We start from the raw sequence: 23,159 nt of genomic DNA, 5'->3' as shown, positions 1-23,159 counted from the left end.
GCTATTACTTCGTACAAGATATAGAAAAATATTTCGGTTCCTTTAATTTTACTGCGTTCGTTCAATCGGTTTGGACCGAACCGTGTTGTTCTATCGTTGACAAATTTCCTACGTTTGAGCGAAATAAAACTGAGGTAATGTATGTATATGTTACTAGATATATGAAAGTATAAGAGTCTGGCAGTGACGCGAGAGTTGCACAGAAAGTTACACAAAGCATACGATCGCAATGTGAAATTGGCAATACGTTCAGATTTTAATTTGATTTCAAATTGATACGATCATTCATTGCACAAACTTTTGATTGACTCCCAACGCGCCCGAATATTTTAGCGATATTTTTCAAGATAGTATCATGTTCTCTACTTGGAATCTAAATTGTATATATCCATCAAATTTTTATATTATTTTCACATTATCGTCAGGTGATTTTCAACAAACGAATGTCCACTTCAAATATTGGACAGTATTGAAAATTTGAACTTTCAAAATGATCCTTTGAGTCCTTATGATCCAAGAATAGAATAAAATTTCTATGCAAATCTAAATCTCGTTGTAATTTAAGAAGTTCAGATTATTTATTGCCTATCGAATCCGTGTTATTATTTGTTGTAACCGCGCGGCTGCAGCCGTCGCAACCACGAAGTATCGAGAAACTACTTGAAAATTGTCTATAGAAATAAATTACTTTTATTTCACAAGCTTTAAAGGTACAATGAAAGAGCAATGACTTAAACAAAGATACAAAAACGATGTTAAAAGCGCCATTATTATTGTATTGAATGAAATCCTATAAACAATATAGTACAATGAATCCTGCTCGAGACATTTATTATCAAATTACATCATAATTACTATAAACAATTACTACGGGTAAACGGGTGCACATACAACGAACAGCTGTTCGACATTATCGAAGGTACGTTAATAATAAAATTCTTTCTCTATATCGACATACCTCAAGGAGTATAATCCATAAAACAGGTAATCCACAATGCGATTAGAACGAAACGATCACAGTGCATCACAGTTTTACAAAGTCACATTCGTGTCCGTAGCGGCAAAATTAATTAAATCGTACCTGAAAGATAGAACTTGTACACTGTTCACGTCACTCGATGCAAACAACTCGTGGAACCCTAAAGTAGAAGCAGCAACGACCCAATCACTGTTCAGACAAAACCTGCAGCACTTCACATCGCTCGTATACACTTTTGCGTAGAATCGTTTCTTATCTGTGCTTATTCTACTGAAATTTCTGGGACCTCGAAACGAGAGGAACGATTATTCGCAGTAGTACGTTCCAGTAAAGTTAGCTACGACCTGGCAAGCCTCATTGATATAGCGAACGCGCATTAACGATGGAAATCCAGAGAAACTCGAAGAATTCGACTTTCCGAGGGAATTTCCTTTCATGGTGACGCGATCATCGTGATTCCTGCATGATACCTCGTCGACACGACCTCGAGGAGAATCATAACAGCCGGCACTGGCAGATGATTTTGATGCAGGCACAGCATGGAGTCGACTGATAGTCTATCGCGTAGCGAGGCATTGCCTAACCATGGCCAGGAACAAGTATTGTGCCAAGCGACGGGTTCTCCGTTAAAAAACGGACCAATCACGACGGGGTTGGCTGTTATTCCAATATGGCTGCCAGACAATGCGCGCTGGAGGTCTGGAGAGAAGGGAGGGAAGGTCTCTACCCATAATGCCATTCTCCGACTCCCCACTGTGACCAGGGAGCGTATACCGAGTCTTGATCGGTCGACGTTGCCGCGTATACGAGCTTTAACCAGGGGTGCATCCTACTAGGACATAGCCCCGAGTCATTGTCCTTCGACTTTTACCCTTGCAAAAATCTGTATCGACGTCTGACGAAACTCGAAGATCGGTTTAATGATTCATCTTCCGTCTCTGATACGGCTATTTTGCAGAAATATTTATGTTTCATCTTCTACTCGTGTATATTGCAGTGCTATGGTCGTTATAGTATTGTTTATCGCGTTTAATGGTACTTTTCCCTTACATAATTTGTTGGAAAAATTTGTTTCCATGTCTTATGGTACTCTGAGATCGATTTAACGATTCATCTTCTGTCTCTGATACGGTTATTTTGCAGAAATATCTATGTTTCATCTTCTACTCGTGTATATTGCAGTGCTATAGTCGTTATAGTATAGTTTATCCCGTTTAATGGTATTTTTCCCTTACAAAATTTGTTGGAAAAAGTTTTTTCTATACTTTATGGAACTCTGAGATCGGTTTAACGATTCATCTTTCATCTCTAATAAATATGTATGTGTGAACTTTTGTTTATGTATATTATAATTATATAGTCGTCGTAGTATTGTTTATTACGTTGAATGGTATGTTTCCCGTGTAAAAATTCTTGCAAAATTTTTTTTCCATGTCTTATGGAACTCTGAGATCGGTTTAATGATTCATGTTCCTGATACGGGTATTTTGGATAAATATTTGTCAAACTTCTGTTTTATATTGTATCATGTTGTATATTATATAGTGAATATATTGATTAAATGTTTAGAATTATGCAGTGAAAAGAGATAGTACACGTTTGTAGGTATTTAGTTACTACAGTTTTGTGTGTTATATGCATTTTGCATATTTTTGTATTTTTCTCTCAACAATCTTTCCTCATATGTATAAAAACCCCGGTCTATTTATATGTATATTAAACAAATATTTATGAACATATAGTGAAAGGAGATGATATTTGTAGACCGTAGAGTACTTATTCTTAGATTCAAGTACATTAAGACATCGTTGACCAGACCAGGCGCGAGTACACTCGTGCTCGCATACAAACCAAGCTGTGTAATTGTCAAAGTAGAAAATTGTAGTTATTACTGTTTATCAAGCATCTGCACAGTGTCTGCGTAATTTTGATATTATCTATTTTCCTGCACTTTTGCATTTTAATTACGATTTTAGTAGCATTAAAGCTCCTACAAACACGAGAATTTTGTGACGAAGGATTTTTTACATCATACATAGATAATATTTCTACGTGCCGAATGACAAACAGATGGAAAATTTAACAAATGTGTGTAAACATTTTTTATATTCGCCTTATATACATAAACCTAAGTAAGATATAATCTTCTTATTATATATTCTTACAGTGTTCGAAGGAATTTACCTTTTTATGTCCTGAAGTCATATCATTTTATTAAAATTATGTGTAGTACAGATTCCAAATTTATTAAATATCATCTTCTTTTGCATAAATGTAAATAGCGCAGTCGGATTTAAAACAAGATTCTTATGCATTGATATAAATATATTTTACTGATGTCTGACGGTGACTAGCGATTCCCAGTGCCAACCAGTAGGTTAGACTCGACAGATGATAAAGGCTGTAAACCACTGCTGTTAAGATGGTATCTAAATCCTGTCAAATGCCTGTTCTATCGATACCCTTTATTCCTGTGTCGTCACTCTTATTCGAACTCTGTCTCGCGCGCGCGGGACGTATCAGATTAATTTCCTAATTACCATCGACACGGCCTCACTACCAATGCCGCATATATTACATATTACGTAAAAGTAATATCCTCAAATGAAATTTTTGGAACAAACCCTTCCTTCGATCGTTACTAAATACAAAAAACGTTATGCCCGCAACGATGAATTTATAATTCATGCTCAGGAGTTGATATGGTTATCTGTTGTTTAAGAAAAAGTAATTACCATGTAATTGTTATGATAGCCGTTATTTATTTGTCATTTTATCGATATCTTACGCTGCTTTATAGTTTTACATTTTAAGTGCATTTACCCTGTTTTTATACAAATATACTGAAAAGCTAATTTCGTCTTTCTTAATTATTTTTTAAGGGTATTTTTTAGCATGTCAACTGTACGAAATATTAGAAAGATATTCTTAATTAAGCGTATAATGTATCGTGAAGTATCGTATTTTGGTTTGCAAAAGTCAAAGAGAAAGATTGACTACATACGAGTGGTAACTAGAATTTCGGAGCATTGATTTATTAATCAATAAGTGCAAATCATTGTAGCCCATGGCGAACTATTCTGTATAAGCGAAATGCGATCACCGACAAAAGTATAACGTAACAATGCGTGCTCGATCTTCTGGAACGTTCGTGGAGGAACCAAGTCTAGGACATCCTCTGTATACGATAAATAATAGTGGCTGCATGAACTTGTGCTTTTCCAACATCGCGGCCCGTCTCCGCAATACGTACTGATAGATACGATCCTGGTTTTTAACTTTTTCCTTCGTTTCTTTGCGAAATGAGTACGCAGCGACACGATATAGACCTAATTTCTGTAAATTATCAACAGTATTTCGGAAATTAGAAAGTTAGAAAAATATAATACACTCCTTTTTTGAACAGTGTCGATATTTTTGTTTTACATAGAATTGCCTGAAATTATTCGTTTCCTTTTTTAAATCTATTCTAAAACGTTCTAAATTAAAAAAGAAAGAAAACGGAATACTACTAAGTACCGTCTTCTCTAATATTCTATTTATATTTATTGATAACGTAACGTAACGTTTGTTCGTGTAAAGTATTTGTACGTATAATGTCTCACCAGATCGTACAAACGTTTTGAATGAGTTAGAGATAGTAACTTCCTCTTCTACAATTTAATGACTTATACGTATAGTAAATAACGTATTTTATACGTTTAATAATAAAGTAAAAATGTAAATTATTGTTAAATATAAATGTAAATATGGAACACGCACTATTTCTTGATTTGTGTACTAAAAAAGAGCTGAGAAGTTCCTGCAATCTGGGACATTATTTATGGATGTATGTATCTGCGTATGTGGCAGTGATATGACGAAAAAGGTTATCAACTTACAGAAACCATTTGCATAATATTAATATGTTATGATTAAGTATTGGTTGTTGCACAAGATATTAATACGTTGTACGTTGTAAAGTTTCGAGAACTTTGATTTCTTCAAATCGAAATTAAACTACTGGGTAATCAAAATTTTCCTATTACGTGTAAACACGTAACGTCCTATCACTTTTTACACTGTGTATTTATGTAACCGGACTCTAATGTTTTTTACACTTGCTCCCTTTTTTCCGCAACTTACATAATACGCATAAAATAATGTTTACCATATCCGATTCACTGACAGGCTTTCCTATACCACTGATATATAAAAACCACATCTCATGTGATGTTGTATCAATTAATTGCATCTACTTGATTATTTAAGTTGCACCTGTGTACATAGCTCTTCGACCATAAATTACTTCTTTTACGGTGTTCAGTGTAAATATTACGCAGAAGTATTTGAAGTTTTTGTAACCATATGAAGGTAAATACCATTAAGTGATACGAGATCTATTATAATTGGATCGCATTAACTAATACACAAATACAATAGTGGTTAAATGCAGTGGCGTATAAATACTGTTTTATTCACCGTACACCACAAGATAGACGACTGTTACCGATATGTTAAAAATCTTTTGATACAAAGGTTGCTAACTTTCTTTCGTCAACGATATATATCTCAGAAATCTTATCTAAACCATATACCAAACTGTGTTTCAAAGGAATTAACTAGCAAGTAGTCGCTAATAACTGAAGATAAAACAAATTATTAAAATTCATAGTGTATCGATTTCTAGCTTTTCTTTATCTGCCACTATAGAACCTGGTAAAAAGAAGTATTTCATTGGAAAATAAGACTATGTGCCAATAATCTTTGTAGCCATTGTATATCGTATTTTATGACCACGTGAGTCTAAAGTTTTCATAGCGATGGAATTCTGTATTTAACCAACATTGAGCCGTAATGTATAGCCAGGCAATAGCAAAGGATTCTGTGAACGGGGTCAGAGACCTAGTTAACACCCTCGTACACACCAGTCATTCTGGATGTCAAGTTCTGCCGTCAATGAGCATTGTTGCCACCTCATACTATGACGTTCGCTCTTCATGTTTAGCTTGCACTTTTCGTTGGCCACGCGTTCACGAGAGCAACGGTAGCCCAGTCATGCTTAGGCGGTGCATTTTTCTCGTTTCGACATTCGAAAACTTCTTCTCTGATCGTATTTGCTTCCGTATCCGTTCCTCCCTTCCTCCCTTATCCGTTTTGCTCGTTTCAAAATAACGTAATAGCGAACTTTTTCGCGCGGAAACTGGAACGTGATGCCATAACGCTCGAATAGCAGATTTTATTTTAACTCGTTCAACACGCAATAAATTATCCGATTAATTATATACAATTTACAAAGTATACACGGTTGACGTATCACGAGATCCTTCTTTGTAAACGAGGTATGATCTTGTCTGGGTAATGTATGAAATTTGGCGCGGTGATATTGCAAGATGCAGGTTGCGAGGATCTTGATCTTGATCTTGACATCTTGGAAATTCAGAGTTTGCGAAGCTCAGTGACGCGTCTTCGTCCTTTATTTCGATGGAACAGAAACATATCATAACATATTATTTGTTAGTGTACGAGTTTTACCACCACAGGCGTAAAACGAAGCTTTCGAGAAAAGGAAAAGATCATGGTGACTGGAAATCTCTGTTTGGAAAGATGTTTAAATGAAATTGACTTGTATCCGTTACCACTTTTCCTTACAACGATGCCTTAAAAGAGACGTCTCGTTCCCGAAAACAAGATTTTGTTGAACCTTCGACGTGTTGCAAGTTGTCATGATGCACGAATTCTCTCTCGAGATGCAGTGGCACAGTGACCTATTCCATGACAAAACATATTTTGAATTAGTCGATCGCTAGCTTCGTGCGCTACTTATACACTGTGGTCCTAAATTCGTGGTACGAACGAAATCAGGCAAATTCAATGGCTCAAAACAAGATGAAAATCAAGAATAACAAAATTGCGTTTGGAGGTCTCATTTATGCCACTTCAAGTGTCACAAATATATTTTTCTCAGTACGAGCAAGCGGTTTTCATTATGTGCTTCAGTTAACTACAATTATTTTCAATCACGATTTAGTTTTATGCTTTTTAGATTTGATCGAAGATCTTCAAGAACGTTTGGGAAGTAACGAACAATATTGACGTGAGAGCTAAGTTTTTAGAAATGTTAGAATAATTTTCTTTAGGTCACAAGATCTTCGTTTCACTTTTTAAAAGGAATTTCTCATGAGAGCCAGTTGGAAAAATGGCTTGATGCAATAATGACAGGTTGAAGGTTGACTGAAGAGAGACTGTCTAGAAAGGGCTAATGGTACTTCAAGTGACAGGTCGACCTTAACCAACCTGGTCTGATACATATCTATCCTAAATCAACAGAATTCTCGGCCAAAAGCTTACCTTATGCCTTGGCTACCTTTTATTTAATGTTTGGATTTGCATTTTTCTCTATTCTTCAATTTGTATTTTTGTTCCTTGGATCACGAACGTAAAGTATAAGTGACATTTCCTATATTGGATAATCCATTTTGTAATCAATTCTGAGAAACAGATGTATTTACTGATCTTGTAAAATTACTAATTGTTGCGATTATCCGACGGAAATTGCGTATTATCTGTTATAAAACTAATCTTTCATAGCAAATTCAAATATACTTATCTACCGCACGTTCAATGATAATTTACGATATATCCGATGCGAGAAAATTGGAAAATCAAACCAATCACCTTCAAAGCTTGCAATAATTTTATCTTTTTCATATTAAATTTTCCAAACGTATTATTTTATTAAAACCAATTCGATGTACAAAATTCAGAAATCGTTCGATCTTCAATGGATACCTTAAATAAATTTTTATAATTTATGTAATGTCTAGGAAAAATGAATTGACACAGAACTAAAAAAAGAGGGGGGAAAAAGAAATACGTACAATTTGACAAAACAATTAATAACGACTTTCATATCTGACTAAAAGCCAGGCCCAACAATGAAAATCTTAACGAATCTTTGGATACGCTCGCCGCTTATGGAGCAGGGATGATTTGCAAAAAAATATCTAAGGAAATCGTAGAAGCAAAGCGGACCAGGTAAAAACTCTTATAGTTCATAGAAAAGCTCTATTGTGGCGACACGAGATCTTTGAAAAGGTAAAAAAAGGGGCGGAGGAGACACCACCGAGCTAACTTTTCAACGCTACCGGCAACTGTCGTTGTGTTCTGACTCGGATGCTTTAGCACAACTTTTATATTAATGTTTTAATCCATCGATTGAAATATTTCTGGCGCACAGTCAACGAAAGAGACAGTCTTTTGTCAAAAAGAAGAGATCTCACTGAAGGAGATAGAATTATAGCCCGTTTAACTGTCGCTGACTTCAGATGGAGTCGCCATATTTAATCTAAGGTGGGAAAGCTAAAGCGAGTTAAATACAGCTAAATATAGTAGCTTCCGGCTTAATGTAATTCTTTTGCCTCGGTTGGACAACGACAGATATCTCTATTACGTTAAATAGAAATCTTTGTGTCTACCTGCCTAAATCATAATTTCAATTAAAAGCTAACGTAAATTCAGCAAACCCTAATAAAATAAACTCAAATTTCGACTAAAACCTTACTAACAATTAGTAACAATTACTAATTTCGATAGAATTAAAATTTTTTACTTAAAAGGATTTATTTAGTACGTTTGTCGTTTCAATTATTATGACTGTTACAGTACATAATTATTTCTTTTTTCAATAATAAAATTTCCATTCTTTAGTCATAAAGTGGTGTTAAAATACAAAAATTCAACAAAAAATGAACTTATCTATGATATGATATTACCTGCGTATAAAGAAATGTAAGCATATTAAATTGACGAATGATTCTTACAAGCCGATATTCAAAATACTTTTAATAAAATGCATAAGAATCGTAAACACGACTACAGTGATTAATGCCGCCAATTAATGATTTAATTTACGATCTTGTTATTTTCCATCGATACGCGTTCGTCGACAAAACTCTGCGCTTCAAATTCAAATACAAATTCAAATGCAACTCGCGTAGAAAGATATATTTACGCAGGAAGATACTGCTTTTTTTCAATACGTCACATCTATTGTTGTATATTTTCATCCCTAAGCTTCCTGGAAGTGCCCTCCCGAATTCGTTCTGAATCCGTGGCGTGCAACGAGCCACGATATGAGTAATGATGCGTGCTCGTGTTATAGGGGTGGATACAGCAAGTCATGGCTCCGAGTATCCCTATAACCCCATACATACCTCACCATCCAGCTGCCCCCCAAACACCGTCCTCCATGGGGGTTTCTCACTGAAATAGCCGAACTAACATGGCGGAACACGTACGACTCCAAATATTGATTCCCTCTTGGGATTTACCAGCGACTTGAATCGCTTCCAAGGATTCCACCATTTTCTTTCAAATTTCACAAAAGAAATTAAATACAATATGCCGATCTTTATTACGAAAAATTTCGAACTCGTGAAATATCTGGCTGATAATATACTCGAATTACATTATATTCGAATTTATATTATTATATTATTATTTATACTATTATTATATCGAATTTATATTCGAAGTACGAAATCCTTCAACATCTAATATGAGTAATCTCTCCTTTTCATTTTCTCGTTGTTAATTCTTTTCTTGCTGAACTCAAAGTATATAACACTTTTCAATTTCTTCGTTACTATATTAATATACAGCGAATAATATGCATCAAGCTTTTTTTATTATATCAATATACGATGAATAACCTAACAGGTAAGCGTCAGGTCGCATAATATACCTACGCAAGTTTGATTATTACGCGTGAAGTTCAAGATGGAACTTAAAAATGTCCAAGTCTTACCAAGATTCATATAACTCTATCTAATCTCGCTAATAACGATATAAGTAAATATTGCGTGTCTGTCTTTTTATTATGGAAGGAAACTTAATAATTTTTGTATTTTATATGCTTGAGGAATAGGTGGTTCACGAAGGGTCCGTTCTCAATTCCGTATCCACTTTCGATGAAATTAGTCACGGTTGTTGCTACGCATCGAGCCAGTCGGATATTATTTTTTTCTCTCTTTGTGAGCGCTCGTGACGAATCGAAGCGGAAATTAATACAACACTGGGAATAAATTGCATTCGATCGTTCTCAATGCTTCTTGCTAATTTTATTGCGACGAAAAACTATGTATGGATAATATAAAAAACCAAGCGCCTATACTATATAAATGTACAATACAGAAATGAATATAACCATTGTATCAAGATAAACACGTTCGTCGTTCAGAATTAAAGATGACGTGATAGCTAAGTATTATGTAGTCTTTTATAAGATACGTTATACGTATTACCCATAGCAACATGCTTCGTGCAAGTTTGCAGAGCGTTGAACAAATTTACTGATGCGCGCATCATTTATTTTTTAATGACTCTTAAAATATTTATATATTTTTTTATACAAGTAAAATATTTATTTATATTGAAATAGAAGAAAAGAGTATATAGGTACGCATATATAGTTAAATGCGCGCACACGCATGGCGGATGCGGCCATGCTTTCACGATCTCTTCCCCCTTGAGATTTCTGTCGTCCACGCACGAATACGCACTGTGTACCGCCCGCGCACGTGGCAGATGTTCCATTTTACGTACTCACGCATGCGTTTTCCATGCTGTTTCCCCACCATTCGCGATTCTACTATCCCCATCCGATTTCACGTTCCCACCAATTGACCATCCGCTTATCCTTCAATTCCTATACAATTTATAATTATACCATAAATGACGATATATTTACAGCTAATTGTTACGCTAATAAGATATGTTTTTCTGTTATCGAATATCAACACGAAGAAAATATCGTAATGTTATCAAACGTCCTTGCTATGGAACTTAAGATATCTAATTAATACCTATATCTTTCGCTGTATTCGTCGATCGTTCAAATAAATGTTAGGAATCAGGTATGTTGCAAACAAGATAAAAAGTATTAAGTTTTTATCAACTATAATGAATAAAACAAAGATTTTAGTACTAATGGAATATTGAAAATAATTTAATTATACTTGCAGACACTTGTTGTTAGAAGCGTTTTAATTATCTGTATGTTACGTATATTATCGGTGAAGCAGTTACTATATTAATGAATCATGAAATTATCAGTTGTCACGAAAAAGGTATATGTTGGCGGCTAGAAACTATCTTCATACTTAGTCATATATCACATTATATTTTCATAGTACCGAATAATTGTATATTTTCAAATTATGTACTACTGTTATTTCAGATATCTTATGCGTAGATATCCGTTCTTTCTTAATTTTATTTATATAAAAAAGCTTGTAACTATATAACCATATAACTTATATTTATATAAAAACTTATTATATATACATATCTGTGTGTGTACAGTAGCTATATATATAACAGGTAGCAGTACGTTTTGTAAAAGCATCGAGAAAGCAAGATCCATTCGCTGATCTCACTGCATAGTGATAAAATTCTAATAGCGATCTCACGAACCGTGGCTAGCGAAGCGAATCAATAGTCAGTGTCACTTCTTACAGCTTAATCAATGCCAGCACGAAACTTACTGCTTCTTTGTAAGTGAGGGAGGAAACGGTCATCATTTGAAAAAAAGAAAAAGAAAAATAAATTACATTATCTTGCAGACATAAATATTAATATCCTTTTTCTGACCTCCAGATTAAAAAAAAGATTTCATTATCAATGTAGGTTAAAAGATATTTATGCTATTGTGCTTTATACACTATGGCAAAGCAATTAGAAAAGTAAGTAAATACGATTAAACCTTTATGTTGAGGTAAAATAATGAAATGAATATTACAATACAAATACCTGTTAATAACTATTTGTTGAAATCCTATTAACATGACACGAATAATAAAAAAAAGAAGAATGTCTGCGTGTGTAGATTGATAAAATGACATTTTCTAATTTTTATGCCTTATTAGATCGCTTTCGTTCGATATTCAACCTCAACCTATCTTCGATTCCTTCCTCTATTCGATGAATTATTAAAGGCAGAGATAAGTCTGTAAGTATATTGAAGAAGGCGGAGTCGGTCACGTTCAACGCCTATTACAAAATTTCAATGCGGCAATTGAAAGTCAATACAAATGACAAAATAGAAATGTATGTACTACATATGTCTATTTTAATACACTATATACATCCGATGTATGACATTAAGTAGAATTATTCTTCGTTCCAATTGTTTGCTGCTTGTCCTACAAAGTTATTATTTTAAACAGATTTATTTAATTTCGCACAGTCTGTATGCTAAATAAATGATAATTGTATTTCAAATAATTATTCACGATAGTTAGTGCAAATCAAATTAGAAGATTATTATATTTCGAAGGGACTTTAAATTACTATAGGCAGCTATACGTTCATTAAAGATAATACCAAATGCATGATAATTGCGGATGTTTATGTAAATTCATATTTTTATGAACATACTTATACTATACTTAAAGAAGTGGAGCTTAAACTAATTTTTTTCGCTTGCTATATAATATAATATTGTAACGAATACTTTAGATCGAATTCTTGCTTATTACTTACTTTCTTTTCCTATTAAACAGGAACATTCTATAAATGTGTTCGCTTTAATACAAAGCGCTTCGATCAAAATGTTAAATAAAAGCAATTCTTTTCTAAATTAAACATAGAACAAAGACAAGTAATTGGAGAACTAATAATAATCCTATCAAATAGGAAGATAATTCAATTCTCTGTCTCTTTTAAAAGTATCCTATTCGTAATTGAATTTATTCAACGAAATTTTTCCACCGTAAATAACGTAACATCAAATAAACTAATATTTCAGAAATCATGTTCAAAACCACGAAATTAGAATTCGCTTGGCAATACGCTTCACGAGATAAGTCCGAGCGAATTTTTAATCATGGCGGAACATTATCGATAACGTAAGAAAGAAAAATACATTGTGTCGATCGAAGGGGAACACTTTGCGGCGCACCCAAAGTCTTCGTGGCGAGACAATGCTATGATAATTTATTCCTCGGATATAAACTTTTTATAAGATCCGTCGTGTAATCCATCATGCTTCGTCAAATTGGTACAAGCGCCTTGTATGTCGACGGCATCATACAGCACCTTTTTATCCTCCTCTTTACCCCACCTCTTGATTCCTTTTTCACGAAAGCACTTGGTCCTCGTGCGTGAAGATCGCGATTCGCGCGGAGCCATGTCTATGTAACCGCCAGGAAACGATTTGTAATAGTGTTAGGGATTACGTGTTGCGAATAAATTTACATGTAATCGTAAGAAGTCCCTTCGAATGCAACTCTATATCGAGCTACAACAATATCGTTTTGCAATTTCCCAGCGGTCAAGGTATTATGGCGCTTGATTATTCACCCAAGCTTCCCAGTGCACTGAACTTTTACCGTAGATATATCATCCGCAGTTTAATGAATTATTTGTTCATTAATCAGATAACGACCGGCTTTCGTTCCAAAGGCAACCGTTGCGTGTCATTTTTTCCATTTTTTCCCCGCTTTTTTTCCTTTTTCTTATTTCAAAGAGCAAGGCAGGTTCTCAGTAATAGGAATGAGAAGGGCCATGTTTGGAAATGAAGACTGCAGGAAGAACGCGATAAGTCGTATTTCCCATTTTTTTCAGAGGCTGGCTGCTTTAAAATTCAGTACGTTGTTAATTAATTGTAGCAAGATAAATTAATCTTATTCGAGATAAGCTAGGTAATTCACCTTGTAATTTGGCAAATTCGGTTATGAACGATTCTTAAACGATCTATATTTGAAAACAGACTAGGTATTTAATTCTTTATTAGTAGCGTGACAAACATGCTTGATAGCTAGATAGCCATAATTTCTTACAAGAATATAACTTCTAGTCGTTAAGGAAAAAGAAGTTGGTTCAATTAATGCTAATATCCGCGATTGTGACTATTATGATTCAGTCGTGTGTGTATTACCTTATTTCTGGAAGTTATTTTGTTATTTACTTTCTTAGTTCTTATACGTATAATACCTCCTCGCCGAGCCAAATAAACCTGCTAAAGGGTTATTCGAACCGTTTTCTCGTTTTTGTTATTTTCTCTTGCTGAATCTGAAGTTACGCGGTATTTCCTCATTCCTTCGCTTTTATATCAAAGATTAATGAAGCTCCATAATACACAACGAGTTTGGTCATTGCATGCAAAATTCAAGATAGAATTTTAAGATGATGAATCTTAGATGACTCAAGTAATTCTACCTTACTCTGTGTTATCGAAATTATTCTTCAATTTCGCTTTGGGACTAAACACGTATCTTTTCACCATCTGCATAATATAAAGATATTGTCTTTGATACAATTAAAATATTACTAATATCAAAATACTATTTGTCTCAACAATTATATCTTTGGCTGGATGTAACAGGTTCTTCTCATTCTCAACTATTCTGCTTAAAAATATTTCTTCTGAATCATATGGCGACATTAAAATCCAAATGTCGTTTACTTTATACGCTAAAATTATTAGGACATAGCTATGTCAGGTAAAATGTTAAGCGATAAAAATACTTTTTTTTTCTCTCGAAAGGTCTGTATCTTGGTTGGAGCCCCGTTCGTTATTCTCTATTTTTCTCTTAGTAAATCTTAAAGAATAGCGACGCCCAAGGAATTTGTGCTTTCTTTTGTCGAGCGACTCATTAATCACACAATGCCGTACGTCGAGTCGATCGATCGACGACGAGATAGCCGCGTAATGAGCTCCGCTGCTCTTGTTAGTCTGGTCGGTGCTTTGTAAAACGAACTTATTATTGCGGAATCGAATTAATTTACTACACCAACGGTTCTGTGTCGTGCAACAAATAAGTAAACCGTAAATTGCGGTAAATTGTAACGGTCGCTCTTTAACTCTCGTTATTTTTCTCGTAAATGACAAAATAATTTATCATGCTGCAGCTCTGCATATTGTTTCGGAAATAATAAAAATGTAAAAGAGTCATGATGGTAATTATATCGTTTAATTTAAGAAACACTTTCATTTTTTAAAAACAATGAACACGTGCATATATATCAACGTATGGTAGAAAAATATTTTCTGTGTAATCTTGTTTCTCAGTATATTCGACTGCTGTTTAACGTAATGTTACACATTTGCATTCTCTCCCTACGGTGAAAAATAATTTTTAACGACGCGTGGATTAAAATCAAATCCCGCGTTGAATATTACCTATGCAGCGTAAAAATGAAAGGCAACGAATCAATTTTCTTTTTCGTTTTCTTTTTCACATACGTGCATTTCACTCCGTGCACATACGCTGGCTCAAAGTATTCAAACACTTACAGAAACTTTCTTACGATTCTATTACGTGTACGTGTAATGATACACGACGATCATGACTATAATTGATCAAATTTGTAACGAATCTGAAAATATCTACAGAAATTAGTGTATTTATCGCAAGAATATATTTTGCAGAAATCACGAAGATATTTAAAACCCCAAGTGCACATTATGTACCTACTCGTTATTCAGCGGGATCATTTTTAACATTCGTTATACATTTAAAACCGCTATTCGTGCTATGTATTAATTGTTTACTAAATAAACGTTACGTTAGCATCCTAGCGTAAGTATCCTGTAACTTTTATATACATTTGTCGATCCGTTGCAAATTTGACCAAAGCTGCCCTAATCACGAAAGTCGTGTCTCGCAACGATACCACTGAAACCTCAAAACATGTTTTTTTTATATAAAACATTCAATATAGACATAAAACGTATATACTAAATACTTCATGAGCCATTTTTGCAACCTATGTAAAATCAAATCGTCATACAGGGAAGTGCTTTCGAAGCATCCATCGATCAAATTTCTCGATTTTCTTTTTCCCGAAAAACGGGGAACAAAAACGAGACTCGAACGAAACAAAAAAAAAAAAGAAGAAGAAAACAGAAAAAAAGGAGGAAGAGAAATAAAGAACGAGGTTCGCGGATACGCCGACATTTTAAAAAGGTTTTAACGAGCGAACCTTCGTCAAGCGTCGATACGAAACACGACGTAGAGTGGATCGCGGTGGGCTAGGCGCACTCTCTGGTCGTCGCGACGTAAAGTAATTAAATGCAGAGAAGGGGAAACCGAGCGAATACGAAGGGCTGCTGAGGATGGTGGGGTTCGAAGGTAAGGGAGGGAAGAAGGCAGCGAGGGCGTTCCTGTAGCCACTCCCCGACTTCTCCACGAGACTTTACGAACTGGAACCTCTGGCTCTCTGAAATCTCTCACTCCCGCCGTACCTGGACAAAGTGTATCCTACCAGCCAGCCAAACGCTCAGCTTCGTGTTAGACGATCCTTCCTTCTCTGCATACGTTCATTCTTGATCTCGTACCAACGCGCAAAAGTGTCTCCACGAATTATTTTCCGATTGTCCGGCAACGTTCTTTTCACGCTGGTTGGCCACAGTCTTTCGGATTATGCAACAATTGCGCGAAAGAAATTCTCCTCGGTGAGGTCTCTATACACAGGAATGTACTTGCGCGAAATTTAACGCAACTATCAGTACGGAGAGGTAACAACAATGGAATGAAATGTTTTCGTTCTCTTTTTTTTTTCTTTGAGCTACGTTATAGGGGAAGAAGGTGATAAGTCACGTTGTTCATTTTTTAAAGGGAAGCAATTTAAAAATTTTATGAGCGTTAAAATGAATTAAATGTATTTATAACCGGCTATCGAAATTGTGTTTGCTTTTGGGGCTAAATATGTATTTTTCTTACTCGTTTAGTTAGATACTTATCAAACATGTTACTTGTCGGAATATAAAAATATGAATTGTATTAATAATTTTATTATTAATTAGGTATTGCATTTGCTTTTGTTGCAAAATTTCGTTGTGTATATTTTTCCACGATATTAACTATACATATATTAATATTACATGTACGAAATTCCTTCTGTTTTATTTGAGTTATCCGAGCGATATTGGAATCAACAACTTAACAGTATCTGTACTTACCATGACTTTTTCTATAACGTGGAATTGAGTATAATAGAGCGCGCAATTTATATATTGAGACATAAATTGTTGGAATGTCACGTTACATAATCGTTCATATAAATTTTGTGTCACAAATAAAACTACTAATACGATTTCTACTTACGATTTTATAAGACAACGCTTATCGCAATTTATAGTTAGACCACATAGTTGCCGATACACGTCATTTACGCTTTTCATAGCGTTAACATTCTTTTTTGCCTTCGTTTGCCGCCGTCACTACCGAATTATCTACCAATGACTAATCGATATAAAAATGATTCGACTAAGGAAATAATCATCGAGTAGACTACATTTAATCAACGCGTTTATGGTAATTAGATTCGTGAGAGGTGCGGCCAGGCGCGGTCGTGGCTCCTAACTGCAGCGAACCTTTAAATTGGCTTTTACAAATTGCAACGTTAATTTGACACGCTTTGAATAGAAGGTGCTACGCGAACTAGCTGTATATAATTGTCCCTGGTTTTTACAGGCGTATTAGGACGTCTACGGTATACGGACGGTGTCTATCACCTTTGATTGGCTCTTTAATTAGAGACTGATACGCAAAGCAAGCGTTCAAAGCAGCGCATAAACGTATTATGTAATCAAAATTATGAACACCTTTCATAGTGCTGCTGTGCTTGTTATATGGTTCTTTTGGATATATAAGTATCTCCCTAGTTATTCTCGCATAGTTTGCACAAATATCGCAATATTTCTTTTACAAGTAAAATTTACAAATAAAAATTTGATACAAGTTTTATCTTAAGTTGTTTAATTGCACGATAAAACTAATTTGCACTTACCAGTTTCGAGATCGACGGTATAAGGAAGGCCTGCCCATGGATCATCCTGTGGCTCGTCATATTCCTTTGTGTCTTTCTGGAAATGAAACACCGAGGAAATGTTCCTAGCAGCCAAGAATATATTCCGTTGAGCGAATAAAACCGGACTTAGTCACGAACCTAACTTTTTTCTTGTCTGCTTCAAGATACGATGACACCCAATCGAATCAATAGGAAGAACTCTTTGATACTGAGAAATGTTTACGTAGCCAATTCCTCGTAAACAAGCCGCAATTAGCAATTATGTTGGGTTTAGATGTCGTTAAATAAACGGAGTAATAAATTAAGAAATTACCGTGATAAATATCTAACAAATCTAAGACGTCAAGTGTCAATTGATTTCTTAACAAAGCTTTTCGCGTTTAGAAGACATCCAGTAAACTGAATTATTTATATTCATTTTAAAAACGTTATTCATATTTAATTCCCACTGAACATTATTTACAATGTTAACAACTTTGCGTCTATGTGATGTTTCATTTCTAACTTGTTTTCATTACTTTACAGTATTAACGTCATTATATTCATCTTTTCAACGTGTCAAAAATTTCATCGCCACTTTTCTTATCATTTCTCTACCTATCTTATCTATTTATCCTTCACATAATCTTTTGTATTACTGTTACAAATTTTTCTCAACTACCGACACTAGTCGTTCCATCGAAAAGAGACTGACAGATTGTTCGTACATCGTAGCAAAAGCTCGCAATATCACGGATGAAGCCGTTTTCAAATTTGGATACGGCGGCCGACTTTTGAAAACGCCATTCCGTTGATAATGAAAGGATCGAAAACGACGCCGCGTAACAATGGCTGAATTCACTCGGATGGCATTCGAGACCGTGAAGGTCGACGATCATAGAGACGTCATAATCAAGGGAACCTAACGGCAACGTGAAAAAGAAGCGGAGGGCGCTCATATGGCCGAGACCATAGGCTGGCCGTACCCCGTGTTATATACGGGCTGCAGTGAAATGAGTTTAATGAAAATAGCATTGTACTCGACCATTAATCATAGCGACTCTCTGATAGTAGCTATCCAACCACTGGCTTCTCTCTCTCTCTCTCTCTCTCTCTTCTCCCTTTCCTGGCCTCCAGCTTTTCATCCCCTTCTATCGTTGCCTCAGTCTCTTTTTCATTCAGTGTGATGTATCGTCGTTGAGTGGTGAGTTATACCAAGATCCGGGGTTATGAATACAAACTTCGATCAATCCTCTCTCCACCCCTCAATCGAACAACTCCCGCGAAATGAAACTAAGTGCATCGCAGTTACGCGCCATCAAGGATCCGCGTGCATTCTCGTGCTCACTGTTTCCTGTTTAGATTCGCAGCTAACTTTCCTCGCTTTAATTTTACTGTTAAACTTTTTCGACTTTAGAACTATATCGATATTGCTATATGTATAATCTAAACATAAGGATAATTTTGTTTTACGTAATTTTGTATGTACGAGCTGTTCGGAAGACACGTTGATCAAGTACATTAATTGGAAAGCCGAAAGAAGAGATGATATTATTATATCGCAAACGTTACTTTTCAAATTTACCTTGGAATGGATGGAAGTATAAGTTAATTTGTTTTTACAGAATTGAATATTCATGACGTATCTACGTAGGAAATGAAATTGAGAGATTGACAAAAAGTGGAGTTGATCAGTTTGGTTTCCGAGTTGATCATATATGTAATATCACATGTTGCATCAAATTGAATATTCACTTTTGCGTATACCTATCCTTCTGCTGATATGTCATTTAATTCAAAGGATAGCATTTGAAGCAATATATCGAAAATATGTAAACACAAAATAATTTCAGTTACCTAAATCGTTAGAATTGTTTGTTCCCATCTAGATACTCGTCATTGTATGTACCCATAATTTGTATTATACAGGGTGGTTGGTAACTGGTGGTACAAGCGGAAAGGGGGTGATTCTACGCGAAAAAAGAAGTCGAAAATATAGAATAAAAAATTTTTTTTTAATTTTTCTATCGAGACAACGATCTACAGTGAGATCCGTTATAACGAGACGTGATAAAGTGCACGCGTACCGAGCGAAAATTCAAAGTCGATTTTCTCGAAAACAAAGCCTCAAACGAAAAATTTTTATTCTATATTTTCGACTTCTTTTTTAGTGTAGAATCACCCCCTTTCCGCTTGTACTACCAGTTACCAACCACCCTGTATATAATTATTCATTTGCAATCTAAAGAATTGCGATAGTAATTAGGATATGATCACGAAAGTAACTGGAAACCAAAGATCTAGCAATATAACTATAAAATTTTTATATCTTATTATCTTTATCTTGTTTATTCGAAAAAGACATGGCTCTTCTTCTCAACGACACGGTCGCCCGTATGACAATGGAGGTCCTGTCATCGTTATGAGTTTGCATCGTTCGCGTAGCTCTCAATTAAGATTTTCGAACTACTTAGAGTCCGCTTATTTCGGCCGTCACGAACGATCTGTCGGTTGAAAGCATGGCTAGAATCTGTATTGATCTCCGCGAATATGTACGAAATCAATGGGCCACCGTGACCATCGAGCCAGCTATTGAAGTCGCCAGGTTGTTGCCAGTCACGGTTCTGCGAATAATTCGTAACCTGTCGTCTTTTCGAATTCGCAACACACCGATCCTGGCACCTTTTATCCTGGTTCTATTTTAAAAATGATAACTTCAGCTCTTGATTCGTTTGATTATTCTCACTGCCAACGAACATATAGATACGAAGTATACGTAGAAAGAAAATAACAAATTGTTTTTAGTCCGACAAAGACTAAATACATGCGACTAATTATAAGAAGCACAATAAGAAGTATAATACGTATGAAACACCTCGTATGTTTCTTCGTCTACAACTATACCTATCTAACCCTATACTGCAATAATTCAATTAATTAAAAAAAAAACAAGTGTTGCAATCAAAACGTCAAGGATCCAGCAACGACTAAAATTCTAGCTCGTTACTTGTAATTTCTATCTATATTTCTATAACGATTTGAAAACTATAAATAAGTAGTTGATTGAAACTATTCTCTGCCTGCGAAGAAGAAACAATTGTTCGAACAGGAACGAAAACGAAGTATGTACGTATGTGAATAATGAAACTATAGGTAAGTATGGATGGAAACAATCCCGAAATACAACATCACGGGATCGACCGCCATTTTCTCCCGAAAATTCATCCGACAGAAACAATCAGGGAAGAGAAGGAGGCCAAACCCACTTCGGTTCGCTGGGCGCGTTTTCAATTTCCAGGACCATCAATACGTCCCTCAGAATCCCCCTGCCATGCTGCTCCAATCTCTTTGGCCCTGCTCTCCCCTCTCTTTTTATCTTGCTCTCTCCTCTCTTTTTTTCTCGGCTACGTCCCGCGACCAACCGGCTTTCTTCTCCCTCGCCCTAACCCTCATCTTCCTTTCCAGCTTGCTTTATCGATGCCGCCCCTCGTCCAGAGGGATGCTGTACATCTATCATTTTAACAAACCCTCAGCGATTGCATCCCGCCAACAAATGAACGCCATCCGTTCCGATGTTTTTACGAATACATTTTAGCTGGCTCCTGTCGTTATGCAAAAGAAAGCGAGAAGCCATCATCGAGCATCGTTCTTATGTTCTTCCGATTATATCGAGAATTTAGCGATTCTTTAGGAACATAGGTGAGCGAAGTACGTCGTAGTAAGCGTCAGAAAAATGGAGAAATGATTTGTTCAGTGGGACGAAGGATAACAGAAACGAGTTCTCTTGTTTTTAGTGAAAATTCTTACTTTTGATACTTACGTCGTTTATCGTTTAAAACACTCTAATCGTAGGTAGAGTTTGGAGTTTATATTGAAACTATCGATGATCGAATTACAAATTTCTGTAGGTAAAGAAATTGAAGAATAAAATTGAAGAAATTGAAGAAAGAACGAAGAATACGTGGATAATATGGAAAGAAACAGGATTTAGGAGAAATTATATTTAGGGGAAAAAATCACAGGAAAATGTCTTAAAATGCATTGTTATAAATCTGCAAAGTTCCTAAATAAATTTATTCAATTTTAAATAAGTTTCTATAGGAAGTTAAAAAAGGGTCTTCTAGGACTTTGAGTTTCCATTAGATTGAAAGAAATTATTTCCTTCGTATAAATGGAGCAAGTCGCTATAATCGAACCTGTCACCATTGCGAACGCGGATCGTTTGAAATTTCAGCCGAAGTCGTAAATTAAATATTCACGCCAGTCACTCCGAATGAGCGCCATTATTTTACGCTGGAACATAATACGCTGTACTCTTCGAGTATTCTCGTCCTATTAAATTGGAATCAACGATAAAAGATAATTTAATAGTCGCAGGCAAATTTAGATCGAAATTTTACCATTAATCTATTAGCATCCCGTTTCATATAAAAACAGACAAACCGTATACTCAATATTATTAACGAAATTACTAAAAAAAGAAAAAAAGAAGCATATCGTATATTTTCCAATCAATCGGGCAAGAAAGTTTCCAAATTCCTCTGTTTCGAGAAACCTACAAGAATTCGATAAAAATCTTTCGAAGAACTTAAGTTCAGCGTTCGATCGAAACGAGGAAGATAGACTCGTATTTTTAAAGATATTCGCAGTTAAAACAATTTCAGGACTAAATATCGGGACAATGGCTGTCAATATACAGCGAAAGAAATTGGAGGAAGATGGGACAGAGGAGTGGACTGGCCTTTGTTCTCAGCTGTTCGCGAACCACACTTTGGATCGATGTGTCTGCTTTCGATCGGGATCGAGGATATTCCCCGTATTATTGGAGCCTCGAAGACGGCGGTCCCTTCACAAAGGTGGAACCCGTTGGAACAATACGATCTTCGAGGAGGAAGAGCCCGAAAGACGAAGCGAGTTAGATAGGGATTGGAGAGAGGAACGAAGGAACACCGACTTTACTACCGAAGGCCGTGAGAGCAAAAGAGAGAGTCAAAGTGGAAGAGTAAAGGAGACAAGAGACCGGAGAACGGAGAGAAGAGACGATCAGAGAGGAGAAGAGAAAAGAAGAGAAGAGAAAGAACGTCGAGAAGTCTGATGGGTTACCCGCCCAGAACGTCATGCAACGTCATTGTCGGTGACCACGGTATGGATGAGCTCTCGTTGGCTCGAATCTTCGTGGATACTTAAACGCTCTTCGTGCTCATCGACTGAAACGCGTCAGATGAAGGAAATCGACGTTGAAAAAAGTTGTGTCGTAGAATAGAAAGTGAATTAAATCAGTCGATCTGGAGTGAACTGCAGACACGATTTTAGATTCTTAAGGAAACTACGCATCGTTGAACAGGGTACAATAGAATCGTGACCGAATAAAATTCATTGAATCAAACCGCTGCAATCAATATAG

The 23,159-nt window shown here is 35.6% G+C and overlaps 1 protein-coding gene across 8 annotated transcripts in view; it reads right to left on the bottom strand.

The window, feature by feature from the left end:
* The window catches only part of cnc (NFE2 like bZIP transcription factor cap-n-collar), a 110,932-nt gene that overhangs the window by 49,080 nt on the left and 38,693 nt on the right, over positions 1-23,159 (bottom strand). For all 8 annotated transcript variants that reach the window (XM_069118541.1, XM_069118540.1, XM_069118539.1 and 5 more), the window contains exon 3: positions 17,756-17,831. In XM_069118541.1, coding sequence (XP_068974642.1) covers positions 17,756-17,831 — 76 coding nt within the window. The remainder of the gene's footprint in view (positions 1-17,755; positions 17,832-23,159) is intronic.

This window comes from Bombus flavifrons, chromosome 8 (genome assembly GCF_040668555.2).
Source record: "Bombus flavifrons isolate JBK064 chromosome 8, iyBomFlav1_principal, whole genome shotgun sequence".
Taxonomy (NCBI): Eukaryota; Metazoa; Arthropoda; class Insecta; order Hymenoptera; family Apidae; genus Bombus; species Bombus flavifrons.
The sequence above is the reverse complement of the archived record's forward strand: the minus strand, read 5'-3'. Positions and strand labels throughout refer to the sequence as shown.